The sequence below is a fragment of the Protomyctophum parallelum genome, assembly GCF_964188405.1.
Source record: "Protomyctophum parallelum genome assembly, chromosome: 2".
Taxonomy (NCBI): domain Eukaryota; kingdom Metazoa; phylum Chordata; class Actinopteri; order Myctophiformes; family Myctophidae; genus Protomyctophum; species Protomyctophum parallelum.
This window is the reverse complement of record NC_139699.1, coordinates 6,842,465-6,867,463: the sequence shown is the minus strand read 5'-3', so window position 1 is coordinate 6,867,463 and position 24,999 is coordinate 6,842,465. Positions and strand designations below refer to the sequence as shown.

The 24,999-nt window shown below is 42.5% G+C and overlaps 1 protein-coding gene across 1 annotated transcript; it reads left to right on the top strand.

Annotated features, from left to right (window-relative positions):
- Nucleotides 1–701: 701 nt before the first annotated feature.
- On the top strand, nucleotides 702–24,999 carry ace2 (angiotensin I converting enzyme 2; the record flags this gene model as incomplete). The annotated part of the gene is made up of 19 exons (XM_083791197.1): nucleotides 702–723; nucleotides 1,139–1,206; nucleotides 1,653–1,811; nucleotides 2,296–2,389; nucleotides 5,698–5,841; nucleotides 10,783–10,898; nucleotides 11,016–11,121; nucleotides 12,999–13,096; nucleotides 13,272–13,444; nucleotides 15,377–15,603; nucleotides 16,329–16,473; nucleotides 19,692–19,790; nucleotides 20,167–20,289; nucleotides 22,111–22,292; nucleotides 22,900–22,958; nucleotides 23,249–23,346; nucleotides 23,460–23,576; nucleotides 24,001–24,195; nucleotides 24,891–24,999. 19 exons carry the CDS (start codon nucleotides 702–704, stop codon nucleotides 24,997–24,999), a joined length of 2,334 nt encoding a protein of 777 aa, XP_083647323.1.

Below are 24,999 nucleotides of genomic sequence, written 5' to 3'. Positions count from 1 at the left end.
TAACATTTCTGTAGCCATGCTGTACACAATGTGTAAAGGAAGTATTCTAACTTTGTGCTTTTATGGTGTCATGTTCACATCCAGTAAACCGAAGGGTCAAGGCTACTTTAGAGAGAGTCTCCCTTCCTGTCTCTCTCACACACACACACACACACACACACACACACACACACACACACACACACGCGCACACGCACACGCACACGCACACGCACACGCACACGCACACGCACACGCACACACACACGCACACATGCACGCACGCACACACGCACAGAGCCACAATTCATTGTTGCCATTTGAGAATTACTTAACGGGAACCCATTTTGGTGTCAGCATCATGTCATGCTTTAGCTATTGAAAAATAGCAGATCTACAAGCTCATATCGCGCCACCGAGTGGCGCGATATGAGCTTGTAGATCTGCTATTTTTGAAAAAAATCGAAGAACGACTGACATTTTTAGAATCTGATCTCAGGTCAGAATGGGTTTAATCAGACCAGTGTGTGTCCAGTGGAAAACCTCGTATGAATCTGATCTCAGGTCAGAATGGGTTAAATTGACCAGATCCCACAGACCTATAGGACTCCTCCACCATGTCAAGTCGACATCGTGGTGACATATACTGTATGTCATGTACACATGTATGTTCACATCCAAGTCTGTGTAGGAAAAACTGGCATACTATTACAGCCTCAATTATGACACTGTCCAAAGGCCAAGGTAGCGCAGGGTTAATGATATGGTATAACAGCAAACACAGAGCCCAGCCCTTCTCAGTGCGTGTGGATCTGGACTTGCAGAGAACTAAGATGTCTGTCAGGACCCTTGTATTGGTGCTGGTTCTGGCTCTGGTTCTGGTTCCCGGGGCTTATGGCCAGTCATTAGACGATTTGGCACGAGATTTTCTGGCGAGTTTTGACGAAGAAGCCACTGCCCGTATTTACCAGTATTCACTGGCATCATGGGCCTATAACACCAACATCACAAAGGAGAACTCAGACAAGCTGGTAAGTGTCTATAACACCAACATCACAAAGGAGAACTCAGACAAGCTGGTAAGTGTCTATAACACCAACATCACAAAGGAGAACTCAGACAAGCTGGTAAGTGGGCCTATAACACCAACATCACAAAGGAGAACTCAGACAAGCTGGTAAGTGGGCCTATAACACCAACATCACAAAGGAGAACTCAGACAAGCTGGTAAGTGGGCCTATAACACCAACATCACAAAGGAGAACTCAGACAAGCTGGTAAGTGGGCCTATAACACCAACATCACAAAGGAGAACTCAGACAAGCTGGTAAGTGCCTGGAAAGCATTCCAAAAGTTTACCTGAAAATACCTGACATGGCATAATTAACCCATTCTGACCTGAGATCAGATTCTAAAAATGTCAGTCGTTCTTCGATTTTTCAAAAATGGCAGACCTACAAGCTCGTATCGCGCCACTCGGTGGCGCGATATGAGCTTGTAGATCTGCTATTTTTCAATAGCTAAAGCATAACCTAAATGGGTGCCCGGTGAGAATGGCTTAATACATGTGGCAATGTTATAATTCCGTGAGATATTCAAACAATGAAGTTGCTGTCTATATATACCATGGATGACTTGATGAGTACGATCTCACTCACTCCCGGCTCCTCCAGTCTGAGGAAGGGAGCATCTGGGGAAAGTTCTACAATAACATGTCAGAGGCGTCCCTGAAGTTCGATGTCGACCAGATCACAGATACAGAGATCAAGCTGCAACTCATCTCTCTGCAAGACAAGGGTTCTGGAGCTCTGTCTGCAGATAAACTTGCACATGTAAGACAAAACACTTGCTGGATGAATTCATGTCTCTTTTTCTTTTTATTGTACATAATAGCGCACAGTAAAAATTAATGCATTACACTTTCAGAATTAACATGTTGGATTTTACTGTGTATATAGACAGCAGTTTCATGGACTGTATGTTGTAGATTTAACCCCAGTAACTGTCTGTACTGAACTATACTGATTCATTCTAGTAGCTTCATAAGCATATACTGTACAGTAGATATTGTATGCCAGTGATGCCAATGCACTCTAATTAAAGATAGAGGTGTGACTCAACTACTAATAGAACATCACATAGATATAGATATAGATATAGATAATATATACTGTACATATCTTTCTCGCTATCACGTGGCCGTACGCCCAGCACAGTTTGTTCCTGTCCTGCATTCTCAAGATGACCTAAAGTGTAGCCCAAAGGTAAAAGTGAAACATTTTAAAATGTGGCATTTAATTTCTTTGATATTTACAGTTGAATAAAGTGATGAGTGAGATGAATACAATCTACAGCACAGCAACTGTGTGCCTGATGGATGAACCCACGAACTGTCAGACTTTGGAGCCAGGTACGCAAAGCATTCATCAAGATATTATGACTTACAGCTAGTATGAGTCTGCCTGCTAGGGTGGTCCAAAGTCACACAGCAGCTTATAAATAACAAACCCACTGACGAAAGTCGTGGTTGGAGAGTAGGGGATTTTATCATGAAAGTTATGAGTAGGCGATTTACATGAATGGGGACAGTAAAAACATATACAGTACCAGCATCCCAACCTTTTTAGGATCAGGGTCCACTTGAAAATCTCAAAAGCAATTGGTTGTTGACGTGTTAAAGGTATATTCAGTGATTTCACTCAAAAAACCTTAGGTTTCGTTTTTGGCTGTGGGACCCAGCCTTTCGTCCAATCAGGATAGAGAGTCAAAAACGAAACTTAAGGTTTTTTGACCCCCAGGGGTTAACTGGGGACAGGGAGGAACTCCTTATATGGCCAGCAGCACACTCTATAGTAGGGAGGATTATCACAACAAAACAAAAAAATAAGTGATATTTGAATTAAGTGAAATCACTGAATATACCTTTAAAGGTATATTCAGTGATTTCACTCAAAAAACCTTAGGTTTCGTTTTTGGCTGTGGGACCCAGCCTTTCGTCCAATCAGGATAGAGAGTCAAAAACGAAACCTAAGGTTTTTGACCCCCAGGGGTTAACTGGGGACAGGGAGGAACTCCTTATATGGCCAGCACACTCTATAGTAGGGAGGATTATCACAACAAAACAAAAAAATATAGTAGGGAGGATTATCACAACAAAACAAAAAAATAAGTGATATTTGAATTAAGTGAAATCACTGAATATACCTTTAAGTTAAGGGGTCAGATGCAGGACCGTGGGCATTTTCAGAGCATTATTTTAATGATGAATCAATCGATTGTGTTCTAAGCTTGAATCAATACCAATACCATATATATATATATAAATATAATATATATATATACTGTCTGTCACAATGTGGGCGTTTCGCGAGGCCTTTCTGGTGACTTTTTCATGATTGGTTCGAATGCCAGCCTTCCTTTCCCAAGTATATAGGATCTTGATGATGTGATATTGCAGAATGAGAAACAGGGAGACTCAGGTCGTCACGTCTCTTCAGTAAACAAACATGGGTTATTAGAAAAAGTTTACAAGTCAATCTGGCTGACATGGTGTGTCCGGTGCGAGGGACAGGCCATCTGAGTCCGCTGCCAGTCCGCGAGTTCATGTTGCCATCACCATCTGCAGTCCGAGTCCCACTGTCCCACTACTCCATCTCTGTCTCTTACAGTCTGAGTTCATGTTGCCATCACCATCTGCAGTCCGAGTCCCACTGTCCCACTACTCCATCTCTGTCTCTTACAGTCTGAGTCCCACTGTCCCACTACTCCATCTCTGTCTCTTACAGTCTGAGTCCCACTGTCCCACTACTACATCTCTGTCTCTTACAGTCCGAGTCCCACTGTCCCACTACTCCATCTCTGTCTCTTACAGTCCGAGTCCCACTGTCCCACTACTACATCTCTGTCTCTTACAGTCCGAGTCCCACTGTCCCACTACTCCATCTCTGTCTCTTACAGTCTGAGTCCCACTGTCCCACTACTACATCTCTGTCTCTTACAGTCCGAGTCCCACTGTCCCACTACTACATCTCTGTCTCTTACAGTCTGAGTCCCACTGTCCCACTACTACATCTCTGTCTCTTACAGTCCGAGTCCCACTGTCCCACTACTACATCTCTGTCTCTTACAGTCTGAGTCCCACTGTCCCACTACTACATCTCTGTCTCTTACAGTCTGAGTCCCACTGTCCCACTACTCCATCTCTGTCTCTTACAGTCCGAGTCCCACTGTCCCACTACTCCATCTCTGTCTCTTACAGTCCGAGTCCCACTGTCCCACTACTCCATCTCTGTCTCTTACAGTCTGAGTCCCACTGTCCCACTACTCCATCTCTGTCTCTTACAGTCCGAGTCCCACTGTCCCACTACTCCATCTCTGTCTCTTATACAGTCTGAGTCCCACTGTCCCACTACTCCATCTCTGTCTCTTACAGTCCGAGTCCCACTGTCCCACTACTCCATCTCTGTCTCTTACAGTCTGAGTTCCTTTGTTCAACCACAGTGGCGTGCACAGACATTTAGAGGGGCAGGTGCTCAAGTGAAAAAAAGGGCACCTTGTGCAGTGCATTTTGGGGCGGGAACCCATTTTGGTGCTTTAGCTATTGAAAAATAGCAGATCTACAAGCTCATAGCGCGCCACCGAGTGGTGCGCTACGAGCTTGTAGGTCTGCTATTATTCTTTAATCGAAGAACCACTGACATAGAAACATAGCTTTAGATTGTGGGGGGGCCTAAATAATATAGTAGAAGCGTGTTTTATCAATATTTGATCAATGTCACCACATGGTCCACACACTACAAATTAAGAAAAAAAAAAAAAACTTTTTTTTTTTTTTTTAAAGAGCACATTGCCAAAAAGGGCAGGGGGTGCTCTAGCACCCCCTAGTGTCTATCTGTGCACGCCACTGGTCCCACTACTCCATCTCTGTCTCTTACAGTCTGAGTTCCTTTGTTCAACCATACTACTTACGTATAGAGGGAATTACCATTAGTCTGTATGCACATGCACACACACCTGTAGGTCAGTATGATTGTGTGTTGGCCTATAGCCCATGTGTGTGCTGGAACATGGTAATACATGCACACACACCTGTAGGTCAGTATGACTGTGTGTTGGCCTAGCCCATGTGTGTGCGTGTGTGTGCTGGAACATGGTAATACATGCACACACACCTGTAGGTCAGTATGATTGTGTGTTGGCCTAGCCCATGTGTGTGTGTGTGTGCTGGAACATGGTAATACATGCACACACACCTTGGTAAACTGTGTTGTAACATATAGTGTGTGTGACGTGCATGTGAAAGGTATGTGTGTGTGTGTGTGTGTGTGTGTGTGTGTGTGTGTGTGTGTGTGCGTGTGCGTGTGCGTGTGCGTGTGCGTGTGCGTGCGTGTGTGTTGCAGTATCTCTCTTGTATATGTCTGTACATACATGGTATGTCTGTACTTAAACATGTATACATAATACAGTATGTGGAGGGCCAAGAGGGAGTGTGTGTGTGTGTGTGTGTGTGTGTGTGTGTGTGTGTGTGTGTGTGTGTGTGTGTGTGTGTGTGTGTGTGTGTGTGTGTGTGTGTGTGTGTGTGTGTGTGTGTGTGTGTGTCTGTCTGTCGCTTTCGCTGGCCGGTGCTGAGAACAGACAGGACTGCCACAGCTTGTTTGTTGTTTTTAAACAGATTATATATACTGTACATGTCTCCTGTCCTGTAATGTGGTCATTAAGGCCTAGAACATGTAATGAGCAGCAGCCAGAACTACTTTGAACGTCTGCATGTGTGGGAGGGCTGGAGGAGAGAGACGGGGAAGAGGATGAGGCCGCTGTACGAGGACTACGTTGACTTGAAGAATGAAGCAGCCAGACTCAATGGTAAGGATTGCGACAATTTTATTGTTATTCTTCTTTAACCCATTCTGAACGGGCACCCATTTTGGTGTTGGCATCATGTTATGCTTTAGCTATTGAAAAATAGCAGATCTACAAGCTCATATCGCGCCACCGAGTGGCGCGATACGAGCTTGTAGGTCTGCTATTTTTGAAAAATCGAAGAACGACTGACATTTTTAGAATCTGATCTCAGGTCAGAATGGGTTCATCAGACCAGTGTGTGTCCAGTGGAAAACCTCGTATGAATCTGATCTCAGGTCAGAATGGGTTAACCGATTCACTGCCACCTGGTGGACACAAGTGCCAATGCTTGACTGCCGACCCGGATATACTTCGTTTTAGTGTGACGCACGTCCGGTTTGGGTGGCCATCTTAGACGCTAAATAATTAGCGTCAATGCCAAGAGAGCTAAAATGAGGCCATCCTTTAGCTCTAGAAAGCGCCAAAATGTTCCAATCGGGATAATCATGCAGAAAAGACGATCCGAACATCGCAAGTTTTGTCAAAACCATGGAGAGCTCCGTAGATTTAGAGCATGGGTTTTCAACAGGTGGTGCGTGGACCACTGGTGGTCCGTGAAGGTATTGCATGTGGTCCCTGACCATGCATTTGGTAATGTAGGAAAGTGAAGATTTGTATTTTAATTCATTGTATTGACCACAATTGAGAAACAATGCAGTAAATGACGTGGTGACATGTCGATGTTGTCAGTTACTGGATTGCCTGGTTGAGTCACCATTATAAGGAAATGTGCCCATAATTAATTGCATGTGTCTGCTCGCTCATACATACAGTACAATTTACAATTTACAATTTAGGCATTTAGCAGACGCTCTTAATCCAGAGCGACTTACATTTAGGCAAGAACAAAAGCATGGGAATACATCACATAAAAGCATTTATCATGAAACATGCGTAAGATAAGAAGGTAACAGTGGAATATCTATATGATGAAACTATACATACACTATACATAATAAACTATACATATTCACTACTATGCTATACATATGTACTATGGCGTGCTATGACTATATACAATACAATTATAGTGCTGTCTACATAACATGCTATAAGTCTGTGTCAAATGCTATCTAAGCCAACAGAAATGCTATGTAAGGGGTTAGGGTAAGTGCTATGGGCCATGATGGAGTCTGAAAAGGTGGGTTTTCAGGCTACGGCGGAAGATTGGGAGTGATGCTGCAGTTCTGACTGCAATGGGAAGTGCATTCCACAGTTTTGGAGCCAGAAGGGAGAAGAGTTTGGGACGTGTGGAGCGTTGTCCCGGCGTTTTTAGTGAGGGTACTTCCAGTTTCCCTGCGTTGGCTGATCTGAGTGCGCGGGAGGGTTTGTAGGGTTCAATCATACTTGTAAGATATGGGGGAGCCATACCTTTGGTTGCTTTGAATGCCAGCATCAGAGTTTTGTATTCTGTGCGGGCAGCGACCGGGAGCCAGTGGAGGGAGCGGAGCAGGGGGGAGACATGTGAGAAAGTAAGTTACAATAGCAACATGATTTTAATATGGAAGGTTAATTTCCCCCCCTCCCAACACAACGGTGGTCCCCAGGTTGATTCTCAGTCAGGGTGGTGTTCCCCAGGTTGATTCTCAGTCAGGGTGGTGGTCCCTGGTTGATTCTCAGTCAGGGTGGTGGTCCCCAGGTTGATTCTCAGTCAGGGTGGTGGTCCCCAGGTTGATTCTCAGTCAGGGTGGTGGTCCCCAGGTTGATTCTCAGTCAGGGTGGTGGTCCCCAGGTTGATTCTCAGTCAGGGTGGTGGTCCCCAGGTTGATTCTCAGTCAGGGTGGTGGTCCCCAGGTTGATTCTCAGTCAGGGTGGTGGTCCCCAGGTTGATTCTCAGTCAGGGTGGTGGTCCCCAGGTTGATTCTCAGTCAGGGTGGTGGTCCCCAGGTTGATTCTCAGTCAGGGTGGTGGTCCCCAGGTTGATTCTCAGTCAGGGTGGTGGTCCCCAGGTTGATTCTCAGTCAGGGTGGTGGTCCCCAGGTTGATTCTCAGTCAGGGTGGTGGTCCCCAGGTTGATTCTCAGTCAGGGTGGTGGTCCCCAGGTTGATTCTCAGTCAGGGTGGTGGTCCCCAGGTTGATTCTCAGTCAGGGTGGTGGTCCCCAGGTTGATTCTCAGTCAGGGTGGTGGTCCCCAGGTTGATTCTCAGTCAGGGTGGTGGTCCCCAGGTTGATTCTCAGTCAGGGTGGTGGTCCCCAGGTTGATTCTCAGTCAGGGTGGTGGTCCCCAGGTTGATTCTCAGTCAGGGTGGTGGTCCCCAGGTTGATTCTCAGTCAGGGTGGTGGTCCCCAGGTTGATTCTCAGTCAGGGTGGTGGTCCCCAGGTTGATTCTCAGTCAGGGTGGTGGTCCCCAGGTTGATTCTCAGTCAGGGTGGTGGTCCCCAGGTTGATTCTCAGTCAGGGTGGTGGTCCCCAGGTTGATTCTCAGTCAGGGTGGTGGTCCCCAGGTTGATTCTCAGTCAGGGTGGTGGTCCCCAGGTTGATTCTCAGTCAGGGTGGTGGTCCCCAGGTTGATTCCCAGTCAGGGTGGTGGTCCCCAGGTTGATTCTCAGTCAGGGTGGTGGTCCCCAGGTTGATTCTCAGTCAGGGTGGTGGTCCCCAGGTTGATTCTCAGTCAGGGTGGTGGTCCCCAGGTTGATTCTCAGTCAGGGTGGTGGTCCCCAGGTTGATTCTCAGTCAGGGTGGTGGTCCCCAGGTTGATTCTCAGTCAGGGTGGTGGTCCCCAGGTTGATTCTCAGTCAGGGTGGTGGTCCCCAGGTTGATTCTCAGTCAGGGTGGTGGTCCCCAGGTTGATTCTCAGTCAGGGTGGTGGTCCCCAGGTTGATTCTCAGTCAGGGTGGTGGTCCCAGGTTGATTCTCAGTCAGGGTGGTGGTCCCAGGTTGATTCTCAGTCAGGGTGGTGGTCCCAGGTTGATTCTCAGTCAGGGTGGTGGTCCCCAGGTTGATTCTCAGTCAGGGTGGTGGTCCCAGGTTGATTCTCAGTCAGGGTGGTGGTCCCTGGTTCATAATCAGTTGAAAACCCCAGATTTAGAGTTATTCAGCTTTTTAGTCCGCCTGTATACAGGAAGTGAACGTCACTGTGCATGCACGAAACCGGCCTATAGGATCGCTGAAGAAGTAATTAAGGCCAAGCCAAAAAAAATAAGAAAATAAATGAATCAGCGATCCGGTTTGATATCAATAATAAAGCTTATATGACGGAACTTTCCGCCAAAAGCGGTTTGCCGGTTGGATTCTATATTCCCGGAATGTTCCGTCATGAGCAGTTTTTGTGTAGACAATTATTCCTAATACTAATTATTTTTCTCCCAAATAGTCATTATGCCAATGAATTCTTCCCAATGAAATACATAAAGATGTATTTATTGATAATGCAGATATTTACAACAATGAATTACAGAATCATGATTTATTTTTTATTTTTTAAACAAGACAAGACAAACTTAAAAAGAAAAGACAAAAAACAGTAAAAACAAGCCCCCCCAACCCTAGAAAGGAAAACTACACAGCTCTCATTACTCTGTATTGTACACAACACCTCTTGACAACAACAACTCGGATAAATACATGAAAATAACAATATAAATAAAAACTAAAACTAAATCAACCCAAAGGAAATATTGAAGGTAGAACCTCAAAGAACCTGCCCCATATCTTTTCAAAAGTAGCAGGCCTTCTTCTTACATTGTACAGTATCTTTTCAGGGGTACAGTATGATGAAAGCTCATTCAGCCAGTGTCTCTGTGAAGGTGATTTTTCAGATTTTCAATTAACCAAGATGATTTTCTTCGCAGCTGTACTGGCGAGTAACACAAAGTATGCTTTGTTGAAATTTGTGTTGATCAATGTTCCCCAGACATTTCTGTATTGTCACGACTATATTGCACCCTCCTAGCTCACCTGCCAATGAGGATGAACCACCGGGAGGTGGGGGACAGATACTTTACCCCTCCATGCGAGCCGAGCACACCAAAGTCATTATTTCCATTATGTTGAGCACTGCACAGCACACACATGTACTGGCTTTTTCCTCAAGGGCTTATAATGCAAATCTACCACACAAACAAAGTTTCAAATGATTTAGCTACTACAGTCAAGCCTTTTTGGTAGTACATGATTACAAAATAACCCTGTACATTTACAGAATGTTGATCATTTTTGTAAAAATAGCACTAATATGGTGCTGTGTGGGAAAAGATCACAAACTACCTTGAGGTTTGTGCTTTGCGTACATTGTTTCAATATGTGAAAATAGATGGTTCTGGTGACTGATATTGTCCTGACTGGAACAGATGGTGTAATAATGGCAGCTGACAGCTACCAGTAATCACTAATCAGACAAATCTTCCCCAAAAAGGAAGGGAGTTTCCTAACCCAGCACAATATAAGGTTCCTGAAAACCTGCATTTGTTCAACTTTTGTCATAACAACACTGACATGACATTTAGGAAAAGTACAAATATATCAGACAGCAGCAGATGTCTGTTCCATATACAAACATGTATAACCCATTCTGAACGGGAACCCATTTTGGTGTTAGCATCATGTTATGCTTTAGCTATTCAAAAATAGCAGATCTACAAGCTCATAGCGCGCCACCGAGTGGCGCTCTACGAGCTTGTAGGTCCGCTATTTTTGAAAAATCGAAGAACGACTGACATTTTTAGAATCTGATCTCAGGTCAGAATGGGTTAATCAGACCAGTGTGTGTCCAGTGGAAACCTCGTATGAATCTGATCCCAGGTCAGAATGGGAAAAATGAGGTCATGTACAGTATTGGTATTGGCCTGTCAGCCCACCCATCCCCACTTGAAAATGAATGAATAAAAAACATAATCTGTCGGACATTTTAAAATCAAACCTTGTACTCTCTCTCTCTCTCTTTCTCTCTCTCTCTGACAAAGACTTTGAGGACTATGGCGCATACTGGAGATATAACTATGAAACTCTTGAGACAGAGGAAAAGTACAAATACACCGGGGAGCAGCTAATGGCAGACTCCCGTTCCATCTACGAAGAAGTATGTCTAGTATTCATTCCTTCTAATGAATTTGAGCTCTGCACAATTAAGACCCTCTGTGCCAATTCAACTCAAATTTAACCGAGAAATTGGCTAATGTATTATTGTTGTTCACAGATCATGCCCCTTTACAAGGAGCTCCATGCCTACGTTAGAGCCAAGCTTATGGATGCCTATCCTGGACACATAGATTCACAAGGACCTCTGCCAGCACACTTGCTTGGTAAGTACAGTATGTTGTTGATGAGGCTGCAACTTGTTCTTGGAACAATGCTTTGGAAATGACTTCATATACCAGCTCCATGGCTATCTATTCCGGTTCCTCATACATTATTCTTGCGTTTGGATGTACACCCCTGAACCCAGGGGTGGCAACATTTTAATATATAGGCCTAGTGTTACAAATCTGAAATAGATACAGTAGCTGCGTGAGGCTCCATGAACATGACACTGTGACTACAGTATGTCACAGGGACTTACCCCCAATCCAACTCTTGATGCTGAGTTTCAAGCAGAGAGGCATTGGGTCCCATTCTTATAGTCTTTGATATGACCCGGCCGGGGATCGAACCCCAACCTCCGAGCCTCAGGGCAGCCTCTGAGCTGATGGTTTCAAATGCTCAGAGAGATCTGAACATTGATATGATCCATCCACTTCAACAAGCATACAGTACTACAGAGAGATCTGAACATTGATATGATCCATCCACTTCAACAAGCATACAGTACTACAGAGAGATCTGAACATTGATATGATCCATCCACTTCAACAAGCATACAGAGATCTGAACATTGATATGATCCATCCACTTCAACAAGCATACAGAGATCTGAACATTGATATGATCCATCCACTTCAACAAGCATACAGAGATCTGAACATTGATATGATCCATCCACTTCAACAAGCATACAGTACCTTCTACTTCATCCTCACTCCACGACTTACATTATTTATATATTCCCTTTGTTAAACTAAATTAGTTTACTAACGGTATGGTTTAATTAAACATTAAATGAAATCCTATATAATAAAATTGGTTAAGCCATTCTGACCGGGCACCCATTTTGGTGTTGGCATCATGTTATGCTTTAGCTATTGAAAAATAGCAGATCTACAAGCTCATAGCGCGCCACCGAGTGGCGCGCTACGAGCTTGTAGGTCTGCTATTTTTGAAAAATCGAAGAACGACTGACATTTTTTAGAATCTGATCTCAGGTCAGAATGGGTCAATCAGACCAGTGTGTGTCTAGTGGAAACCTCGTATGAATCTGATCTCAGGTCAGAATGGGTTAAGCCTTAGGGGAGGGACGGCATCAGCTCCACATGTGGGCACAAAAGGGGGAATGCCCATAAATGGGCATATACTGATGACATCGCCAATGTCCATGTATGGACAGAAAAGGGACAAGTGCTAACAGATACAGAGATCGGGCCGCTATGTGGCCATTATGTGTGCATACACACTAGTATATAGTGGTGGAAAGTAACTAAGTACTTTTACTTAAGTACTGTACTTAAGTAAAATTTTGAGGTATTTGTGCTTTAGTTGAGTATTTCCAATTTCCAGTACTTTTACTTCTACTCCACTACATCTCAGAGCCAACATTTGTACTTTTACTCCACTACAATTATTTGAAAACTTTAGTTACTTTAGTTACTTTGGCGATTTAAATTTTGATTAGAAAACATACATTAACCACTTCAACCCAATACATTTTGGCCATTTGAAAATAGACGATCTACAAGCTCACAATTGTGTGAGCTTGTAGATCGGCTATTTTCAATAGACTTTGTACACATTTTGAAATATGAGTACTTTTACTTTTAGTACTTTAAGTACATTTTGATGCCGATACTTTTGCACTTTTACTCAAGTACATTTTCAATTCCGTACTTTTACGGAGTAGTTCTAAATTGCAGTATTGGTACTTTTACTTAAGTAAAACAATTGAGTACTTTTTCCACCACTGCTAGTATATGGGACTGTCATGGGACCATAACGTCAAATGATCTGTGACATTTGTACTGTTTCTTCAGGCGACATGTGGGGGAGATTCTACTGTTCTGTACTGTTCTGTACTGTACTGTTTCTCCAGGTGACATGTGGGGGAGATTCTGGACCAACCTGTATCGTCTCTCTACTCCCTTTCCTGACAAAACAGATATTGATGTCACCGACGCTATGAAAGAAAATGTACAGTACACACACACCCATTTACTGAGTCCTTTGGACATTGAACTAGTAACAAAGAAATAACACACACAATTAGAATATGCATGCTTGAGGTAAAAAAATATAAATGTCGTAGCTCGAGTGGTTATGCTGATATAACGGCTAAAGAGGGATACAATCTTCCTTTGATTTTCAGGGCTGGGATGAGAAACGGCTGTTTCAAGAAGCAGAGGTATTCTTCATGTCTGTGGGCCTGTACGAGATGTTTGACAATTTCTGGAACGACTCCATGTTGGTGAAGCCAACTGATGGTAGGAAGGTCGTCTGTCACCCTACAGCCTGGGACATGGGCAACAGAGAGGACTTTAGGTACATTTAAACGCACCCACATGCACACCACACACCATCATAAGTGTTAACAGTGACACATTATCTATAATACAATACAATGCACAGTTACTGCATCATCTGATATTTGAGTTAAGAATTCAGTTTCTCAACAAAAGACACTGGCATCGACATGACAAGAAAGAGACACTGTTGCCTACCTATTGACATTTGCACTGTGGCCTCAGCGCATGCCATTTTTTAGGGGCAACGATGGCCATGGCCTCCCTGAAATTCCTGCACACTGTCTAGGAAGGCATAACGACTAAATTGGGGAGGAGAAAGGGCAAAAACACACACACACACACACACACACACACACACACACACACACACACACACACACACACACACACACACACACACACACACACACACACACACACACACACACACACACAGATATATCGTTGAGGGTTTTGATTTTTGGGCATACATCAGTGCTATTGAACACCCTTTACGTCTGTGTGTCGTTTCGAAAATATTGAACCCATGGAAAGTAGTAAAAAGTGCTTTGGACAAAACCTCTATTGGACCCTCAAAATGTCTGCTAAAGCAACTAACTCCACCACCTCTCCCCCTCTCATGGAAGTAATTGACAATATATAAAGTTACAACACCAACTTTGATGAGGCTGTATTGCTTTGTTTTAATCTTGTCTTAATGTCCTGACATTTTTTTGGAGTTATGAGGTTTCCTCCAGACCGCAGAGATATATGATTATGATGTGATGTGCACAGAATCCCAACAACTCTCATATTTCACTATATTCTCAATCTACATTAGTATAGCGCAGTACACATTTCAAAAAGAGAATTCTTGGAACAATTATGTTGATTATTAGCCTCTGAGTCAATTCGCCCTGGCCATAAAGATAACAAAGATGTGCATGTTATTATCAGATATATTGAACGATACTCCTTTGAGTTAAATACTTTTTGTAATGTTAAGATCCTTACGGTCCGTTTGGTTCCATTCGTGCACTCTTTGGAGTGGGGCCTTAATTACTGTCATCGACTACTAACTTAAAAACAGAGTTGATTTGAGGGCATACAGGGGGCGGCTTAAAGATTAACTTTTCAGGGAACAGAAATCTTTTGCAGCACCTAAAGAGGCGTGTATGTCTTTTATCATTAGATCTCATTTATTTGTGTGTCATAACTGATATTGTATCACACCATATAACCGCTGACCTTTGAACACCTCCGGTGCTGTTTACACAGATCCCCCATTACTATTCATGGTGAACCGATCAACCAGGTATGTTCGTACAAATACCTAGGAGTAGTAATAGACCATCTTTTGTCATGGAAAGATCAGATTGATTCAGTGTGTAAGAAAACAAAGCAAAGAATCTACTTCCTTCGCCGTCTAAGATCCTTCGGTGCTAGTAGACGGATTCTTCTTTTGTTTTTCACTTCTGTTATTATGAGTGTTCTTCAGTACTGTAGTGCCACCTGGTATGGATGTTTGTCTGCAGCCCTAAAGTCACAACTGCTGCAACAACTGAACATTTGTTCAAAGATTGTTGGACAACAACTTCAGAAACTTTATACATCCACATATGATAACAGCATCCTAAGGTTAGCAAGGAATATCACCTCTAATACTAAGCATGTGTTGTATGGAGAATATAGGTTGCTACCTTCAGGAAGGAGATATGGTGTACCAGCATACAATAAGGTCAGACTAAAGAGGTCCTTTGTCCACCAATCGACCTTGAGGCTTAATCAGGAGATGTAGTAGCCACAGGATAATCTAAGCGGTGGATATTGCTCATGTCTTTATGTATGTAAATTGTCTTGTTATTTGTGTTTTGTTATGTGTTTCTGCATACTTGGCTGCTGTGTCGCAAGACAAATTTCAGTGTGAACTGACAATAAAGTACTATATCATATCATATCATGTTTTCAGGATCAAAATGTGCACCTTGGTGGACATGGATAACTTCCTGACTGTGCACCATGAGATGGGCCACAACCAGTACCAGATGGCCTACCGCAACCTGAGCTACCTGCTGAGGGACGGGGCCAACGAGGGCTTCCACGAGGCCGTGGGAGAAATCATGTCTCTCTCTGCAGCCACACCCAAACACCTGAAGGCCCTGGGGCTCCTGCCTGCCAACTTCACTGATGATAAAGGTTCGCTATAGCTAAACCTGCACATTATCAACACACATCATGCACATAACCTAACAAAAGGCGGTGGGACCAGGAGATATATAGACTTTGGGGCATGATGTATTGTACAGTATAGTACGTCCAAACCCCATGCCTGCTGTCCTCCTCTGACTGTGCCCAGGATAAAGGTATCCCTGAAGCCCAAGGACATTTAGACATTACCACACCGCCATACTCCTCTATACTTCAGAACACAAACACCAAGGTCCTGGGCTCCCTGCCAGCCATATTCCACCAGCCACATTCCACTGAACTTTGTCATGTGAGGACAGTACAGATGTGTCATACAGTACTCATGAGTCATACCATGTTTCCCACATACTGTAGCTGTCAGTGCAATGCTTCTGGAGTAGGCCAAGCCCTCATTAGTTCTTATGTCCTTAATCCTTAAAGTCTATAGATATACTTTGCTGTACACCAATCGTCTAAAATAACCACTATTTTCACAGAATGTTTGCCTATATCTGTTTTAGAGGGAATACGGATTATGACCTTCATTTGGTTGAGTACAAGATGAGATATACTGTACTCTTGATAAGGCAAGGTCTCCGTTGGCTGTATGATGGTGTTAAAATGTAAAAGAGAAAATCTAAAAAGTATAAGATTTTGTACCTTACAGAGCAGAGGCATACGGTGGTTTTCATTGAAATGTCATACACTGTGTCTTTTTCTTTGCGTGAATGCAGAAACTGAGATCAACTTCTTACTGAAGCAAGCCTTGAGTATTGTGGCCACGCTACCTTTCACCTACATGTTGGAAGAGTGGAGGTGGGAAGTCTTCCAAGAGAAGATCCCCAAGGATAAGTGGATGAAGACGTGGTGGGAGATGAAGTACGTATTGTACCATATAGCCTCTGGAGAATGTATAATATGGTTCTTCATGTTTATCTCTATTTGAGACAGCTATGTGTGTCCCTGGGACTGTCCCTGGATCTGTCCCTGGGACAGTTATAGCGTTTGTCCCCGGGAACGTTATAGCGTTTGTTCACCACCGAGTGTCACTGTTGCACAGCCTAACACACAGACACACACAGGCAGTACAGTACAGTACAGTACAGTACAGTACAGTACAGTACAGTACAGTACAGTACAGTACAGTACAGTACAGTACAGTACAGTACAGTACAGTACAATGTTCAATTTAGGCATGTAGCAGACGCTCTTAATCCAGAGCGATTTACATTAAGCAAGAACAAAAAGCATGGCAATACATCACATACATGGGTGGGTGACGTGACATGGTGTCCCTGGCTGTCCTTAGTGTCACTCATGTATAAATAAGAAATATATTTGTCAAAAACCTTCTGAATATTGTGCAGGACATTATGGTCCATGTGAACATACTCAAGATTAAAACATTTCATTCCTCATTTCTTCAGAATTGTCAACCAAACACAGCAAAACTCATATGGTGCGACTGTCCTGACCTTGTTTCTCAAAGTAGGAACTTAAATAAAACTAAGGAAAAAAATGCTAAAATTCTTTAAAAAAATCCATAAATATAATATAGATGTCTATTTGTGAGCCTAATCTTTTCAAAGTCCAAGCATAATGTTTTCAGTCATTTCTGATCAAAAATATTTTGTCCCCCAAACCAAAATCATATTGTGTGACACCATTTTGGGAAATTTCAACAGGCAATTGTTTACACACCCATTGGGATAGAGAGGTACTTCTTCAGTAAGGCTGTTTAGCACTTGCATTACAATAGCATGACAGGTGTCTGTGGTGAATTATCATTTTAACATTTTCATAAAATACGATCTTGTTGGAATGCTGACAAATGCGACTCTTCCAAGTGTCTGTGGGTGTGACACCTTTTTCATTAAAAAAACTTAAGGTATTAGATTTTTTGGTCATACTTACATGTAAATCTATGTTGCTTTGTTATAGTTAGCATGTTGTTAGCATGCTAATGTGTAGCTAGTAGCCTCAAGGTTATGTTAAGTGCAGAAAACGTAATATGGTGTGACACTTTATCATAATGGTGTGACTGTTTTCCTGTCACGCCATATGACTTTTTTGTCACACCATATGATACAAACTGTAATTTCCTACAGATATAGCAATAAATAACAAAGTCCCATGTTTCTTTTGTCCATTTAAACATTTGTTTTAAACATTTTCACCTAAAATCTGCAACTATCCACAATAAATTGTGTTTAATTTCGTTTTATTCAGTCATTGCCATGTTATTCAATGTTAAAGCAATTTTCCTGTTGCTGTTTTTCCTGAGTAATTGTTTAATCAATCTGTAAAGTTCAGTACTCACTAATAAGTAGGTTAAAACACAGTTTGCTTTGAAAAATGAAGATATGATCATACGGTGTGACACTAAATAATTTGGTGTGACGTTCCAAATAGTGAGAAAATCATACCTTTATTAATGATGAAACCATTAATGTTTATGGATTACATAGCAAATAGTCTAAGGAAGAGTCACAAATATTTGTGTAATTTTAGAGAAAGTTTTGTCACAATAAATGCAAAATATATTGAAAGACCGATAACATGGGCCTCACATTGAGTGTTGATTACGAAAATAATATACAGATTTAATACATTTTCACAAAACTATAGTGGATCACAGGTTAGTTATGATAAAGGACTTTGATAAAGTTGAGCAACTTAAGAAAGTTGTACAACACAATGCTGAATAAATTCTGATTCCAATAAAATATCTAAAAACAAAATATGTTTCCATAAAGATAAGAGTGAGTAGAACAAAAGTAAATCATTTTTATTCCTGTTATTTAAAGGTTTTAAAAAAACACTTTTTTTGGGGTGTCACGTCACTGACCCACATACAAAGTATTTATTATGAAACATGCGTAAGCTAAGAACGTAACATTGGAATATCTATATAATGAAACTATACAAACTATACATATTTACTATACTATGCTATACATAATATGTATAGCATAGTATAGTATATGTATAGTTTATATGTTGCATTGTATGTAGTCATAGCACTTCATAGTACATATTATGTACTATGAAGTGCTATGACTACTGTACATGTATACAATGCAATTCTAGTGCTGTCTACTCTACATAACATGCTGTAAGTCTGTATCAAATGCTATCTAAGTTTACAAAAAGTGCTATCTAAGGGGGTGGGGTAAGTGCTACAGGCCATGATGGAGTCTGAAAAGGTGGGTTTTCAGATTATGGCGGTAGATTGGGAGTGATGCTGCAGTTCTGACTGCAAAGGGAAGTGCATTCCACAGTTTTGGAGCCAGAAGGGAGAAGAGTTTGGGACGTGTGGAGCGTTGTTGTCCCGGCGTTTTTAGTGAGGGTACTTCCAGCTTCCCTGCGTTGGCTGATCTGAGTGCACAGGAGGGTTTGTAGGGTTCAATCATACTTGCGTATGGGGGGGGGGGGGGGGGGGGGGGGGGCATTAATTTGGTTGCTTTGAATGCCAGCATCAGAGTTTTGTATTCTGTGCGGGCAGCGACTGGGAGCCAGTCAATAGTCCTGTATAATTAAAGTAGTATTAAATCACTTTCATTTTCACTTGTTTATGTATGGGTTCTCTCTGCTGCCCTGATTGCATGCAATTGGTATCCCAACCTAAAAAGAAAAAAGAAAAAAGCTGGAGAGATTGAGAGACCTTAGCTGTTACTGGGGAAAAGATAATCTATTCTATAGCAAAGATCACTATGGGAATACAGAGCTAACACTTACTTTAACAACATCAAAAAGGTACCTTTGAAGTACTTTGTTTTGATAGGCGCTATCATGTATCATGTGTCATTATCCTATTCTGAACGGGAACCCGTTTTGGTGTTAGCATCATGTCGTGCTTTAGCTATTGAAAAATAGTAGATCTACAAGCTCATATCGCGCCACCGAGTGGCGCGATACGAGCTTGTAGGTCTGCTATTTTTTTTTAACAATCGAAGAACGACTGACATTTTTAGAATCTGATCTCAGGTCAGAATGGGTTATAAGAGTCAGATCTGTTTTTATTCCGCAAGTCTTTGATTACAGAATTGGCCACTAGATGTCAGTGTTTGACAGCTAATGTTCTCTGGCTCCATCAGGAGGGAGATGGTTGGTGTGGTGGAGCCCCTGCCCAGAGATGAGACATACTGTGATCCACCTGCCCTGTTCCATGTCTCTGGAGACTACTCCTTCATCAGGTACAGTACTGTGATCCACCTGCCCTGTTCCATGTCTCTGGAGACTACTCCTTCATCAGGTACAGTACTGAGATCCACCTGCCCTGTTCCATGTCTCTGGAGACTACTCCTTCATCAGGTACAGTACTATGATCCACCTGCCCTGTTCCATGTCTCTGGAGACTACTCCTTCATCAGGTACAGTACTATGATCCACCTGCCCTGTTCCATGTCTCTGGAGACTACTCCTTCATCAGGTACAGTAGACATACTGTGATCCACCTGCCCTGTTCCATGTCTCTGGAGACTACTCCTTCATCAGGTACAGTAGACATACTGTGATCCACCTGCCCTACTGTACTGTATGTGTGACTATGCTGTACTGTATGTGTGACAGGTACTTCACCAGAACCATTTACCAGTTCCAGTTCCAAAAAGCCCTTTGTGTCGCGGCGGGACACACAGGGCCCTTGTTTAAGTGTGACATCACTAACTCTACTGCAGCAGGAACCAAACTGAGGTACACATGAACCCATTAAGACCTGAGGCCCATTCTACAAATGCCTGAGTAGATTTCTCTTGCTTGCTTATATATCTGCTATTTCTTAACACTAAAACCTAAACTTTCCCTGTTTTAACCCATTCTGAACAGGCACCCATTTTGGTGTTGGCATCATATTATGCTTTAGCTATTGAAAAATAGCAGATCTACAAGCTCATAGCGCACCACCGAGTGGCGCGCTACGAGCTTGTAGGTCTGCTATTTTTGAAAAATCAAAGAACGACTGACATTTTTTTAATCTGATCTCAGGTCAGAATGGGTTAATGGGATTACTTCCTTTCTTTTCTCCTCTATGCATTGGTGAAACAGTTATTACTTTCTGATGATGATATCGGTGGTAAACATTTGACTAGTATGTCACTTAGAGTAAATTAGCCTATAATACTTTTTTTGCTTTTTTTGCTTTTGCCTTTATTTATTTATTTTTTATAGAGGGACAGACAGTAGGCTGACAGGAAATGGGGGAGAGAGATGATGGGGGGGGGTGACATGCAGTGAAGGCCGTCAGGATCGGGAGTCGAACCCGCGGCACTCTGCCAGGTGCCTGGACCGCTGAGCCACGGCCCAGGCCAGCCTATAATACCTTTTGATTAGCTTTGACTCTGACATACTAAAATGGTAAATGGTGCATTTATATAGCGCCTTTATCCAAGGCGCTTTACATAGTGCATTACATTCGGGTGCAGTACCAAAAACTGTCTTTAATTAAACCGTTTTTGGTTTAGACCAGTCAGTAGTCCTACAACTACAACCTATCTCAAACCCTCACCCTAACCCTAACCTCCCACGGGGCAGCACACCTAAACCTAACCTTAACCCATGTCTAACCAATGAATATAGTCTAAACTAAGTATGCACCCTAAACCTAACCTCCCACGGGGCAGCACACCTAAACCTAACCTTAACCCATGTCTAACCAATGACTAGTCTAAACCTAACCTCCCACGGGGCAGCACACCTAAACCTAACCTTAACCCATGTCTAACCTAATGACTAGTCTAAACTAAGTATGCACCCCACCGGCCGGGTGGCTTGTGGTGGGGAGGTCTGGGCCAAATGTTAAATGAGTTGTCTGTTTCTGTGTAGTTGTCTGTTGGTTGTGTATCATTTATGTTGTTCTGTATTATGGGCTTTACGTATTTCAAGTATTTGTAGCGTGCCTCGGCCCGAAAAGTGGGTAGAGTATCTGCACCCTGCAGGTTGTGGTGGGCCATGCTGGGCCAAAACGTTTCTGTCTCAGTCCAGCCCTCAGTCTAGCCCAAATGGACATCATTTCTGTCTCAGTCCAGCCCTCAGTCTAGCCCAAATGGACATCATTTCTGTCTCAGTCCAGCCCTCAGTCTAGCCCAAATGGACATTGTCCATTTGGTTCCAATTGCACACTCTTTAATGAAGTTAAATGAACACTAATAGTTTTACTGTGTATCATATCTAAACCTCATCCCACTGAGCATTTTTTGGTCTAATAGACGTCTAATGTTCGTCTAAAGGGCCGTCTAAAAATGAGATAAAAAACGTCTAAAATGAAAGTTTTTTAGACGTCTATTCTTAGATTAGACTGATTAGCGGTTGATTATATATAGACAGTCTATATATAGACGGTCTTAAACAACGGCTAATCAACGTCTAATCTAAGAATAGACATCTAAAAAACTTTCCTTTTTAGACGTGTTTTATCTAATCTTTAGACGCACGTCTAATAGCCGGCTATTGTTCAGTGGGATAGGTCATTATCTTCATCATCATTTCTTCATCAAAGTCTTATTTGCTCTACTTTAGGGACATGTTGGAGCTAGGAAGATCAAAATCCTGGACCAGAGCACTAGAAACGATCACCGGATCTAAAACAAGGATGGATGCAGGCCCACTGTTGGAATATTTTAAAGACCTGCACGTGTGGTTGGAGGAGAACAACAGGCAGAACAACAGAACAGTAGGCTGGAAGAACACAATAGATCCATGTGAGTTATAGTTATACTTATATGTACAGTACTTGAGTAAAGTACATGGTTACTTTCCACCACTGCTATATAGGTTCATTGCAGGATGCTGAGGGAGTAGTTTCATTCTGTTTTCACTTTCTCTTCCATGACTGAGCTCTGAGCTGTCCAGTAACAAGTTGAAATTAAAAAGTCTATCATGTGGGAACGGTGTGGGAACGGTGTGGGAACGGTGTGGCTCCAATGATCTCGTTGAACTTGGACTTTCATGTGGCTAGCAATAGCAAGAGACAATCTGTGATCTATGACGTATCCAGATTTGGATGAAATTAAAGTTAAATCAATAATAGTAATACAAAAACTATTGGAAAATATGTGGAGGTAGTTCGCCTACCGGTATTGACGATGTACACAAGAAATGTACCGCACTGATCAGTCCAGCGGTTTTCAAGATGTTCTCTGAACAAGCACCGCCAACACTGACCGAGAGGCGAAGTACAGAAGAACAGACCTATGCCACATTTCTATCTTGACAGAGAGTTGGATAATCTATACAATTCACAACTTGGAAGTTACAGAGATTGAGAATCAATATATATATATATTTGTTTTTTTTATCTCATTACAGATTCAAAAGATGCCTACAAAGTCAGGATTAGTTTGAAATCTGCCATGGGCGATAAAGCTGTGAGTACCTACTGTATTCCTAAAACTTGGCAACTGCTCGCTTCTGCTATAAATAATCAGTTGGTTGTCTCGGAAATGTGTCCCTGTGTGTGTACAGTAATCATGGGCACAATATACTGTCAATTCACAATTGTCATTCTTAGCAAATGACGGCACCTAATATATCGCAACGGTTATCTATCGTAGAGCAGTAACTTGCATTCTGTTTGATATTCTGCTAAGTCAAATACTTAAACTGTGTTAATTTATTTTGTAACTCCAATTTTTACTGTGTGTATGATCTGTTTCAGTATCCTTGGAATGACAATGAGCTGTACCTGTTCAAGGCCAATATGGCATACGCTATGAGACAGTATTACAGCCAAAAGAACATGACCATACCCTTCACGTCAGTACCAATTCTGATTACATGACCACTGGAAATGATGCTATACAATACCCTACAGTAATTCCTCCTCATCCATCCATAGTTTCATATCTGCTTTCCATTTGCACCAACAGATCAAAAGACGTCTGTACCTATGACGAGACACCCAGGGTCTCTTTCTACTTCTTGGTTCAACACCCAACAAGCCCGTCTACGATCATCCCTAAGGAAGACGTCGAGGCTGCCATAAAGTAAGAACATTTCTGTAGTGCATTTATTTAAATTGGAAGTGCTATTCCAATTGTTTCTACTGTAACATAACAAAAACTATTTGGTGGTCACTTATATTATGTGATCACTTATACACTGATGAAGGCTGGATAGCCTAAACGTTTGTCATCCATTATGCAAAACTAAAAACTAAAAGATGCAGTCTTGGTGTGTACGACCGACCCATTATTGTTGTGGTCACTTATATCCAAAGTGCCTTACATTGCTATGACATTGGCTCTATGGAAGATTCACTCAGGTCTCATAAACATGCAGCAGTTGGCAAAAGGGTATCTCTTTGCCAAGAGTGATTTACTAGTGCCCTTTATTATGTCCAGCCCAAGAGAATGAATGGGTGTGGTCCTACTACATTAAGGGACATTTAACCCATTTTTGAACCTATAGATTGTCTCGTGATCGCATCAACAACGCCTTTGGCTTGGATGACAAGACGCTGGAATTCGAGGGTCTCCTAGCAACGCTTGCCCCACCTGTAGAGCAGCCAGTGACGATATGGCTGGTGGTGTTCGGGGTGGTCATGGGACTCGTGACCCTAATGGGAGTGTACCTCGTCGTCAGTGGCGTCTTAGAACGCAAGAAGTGAGTCTGTGCTCAAGAGGCGCATGGAGAAATTGTACACATACATACGCATTGTTTATCACCATATAATACTAATACACAATGCATGCTCTCGCCTAGTTTGTAGTACTGTATATGACCAGCTATAAAGCTACATCAGTTTACTGACATAGCTATCAGACTTCAATGATATATAGACATTTCAGGTAGGTATGAGCCAGGAGTGGCTCACAACCTTGAGACTTGATGAGACTGAGATCTGTTGTCAGATTGCCTGACAGTGACAGACATTTAGAGCGGCAGGTGCTCAAGTGAAAAAAAAATGGCACCTTGTGCAGTGCATTTTCAGGTGGGAACCCATTTTGGTGCTTTAGCTATTGAAAAATAGCAGATCTACAAGCTCATAGCGCGCCACCGAGTGGCGCGCTACGAGCTTGTAGGTCTGCTATTTTTCTTTAATCGAAGAACCACTGACATAGAAACATATCTTTAGATTGTGGGGGCCTAAATAATACAGTAGAAGCGTTTTTTTATCAATATTTGATCAATGTCACCATGGTCCAAACACTACAAATTAAGAAAAAAAAAATCTTTTTTTATTTTTTTATTTTTTTAAGAGCAAAATTGCCAAAAGGGCAGGGGGTGCTCTAGCACCCCCTAGTGTCTATCTGTGCACGCCACTGTTGCCTGACATATTATACGTGTGTTGTTTGCAGGAAGGCGGCATCTCAGGCAGCAGTGGAGAACCCCTATGACACCACCGTAGACGGCGCTGCCAATAAAACCAATGACGAAGGAGAGCAGATTGCAGAGTGCAGATTCTGA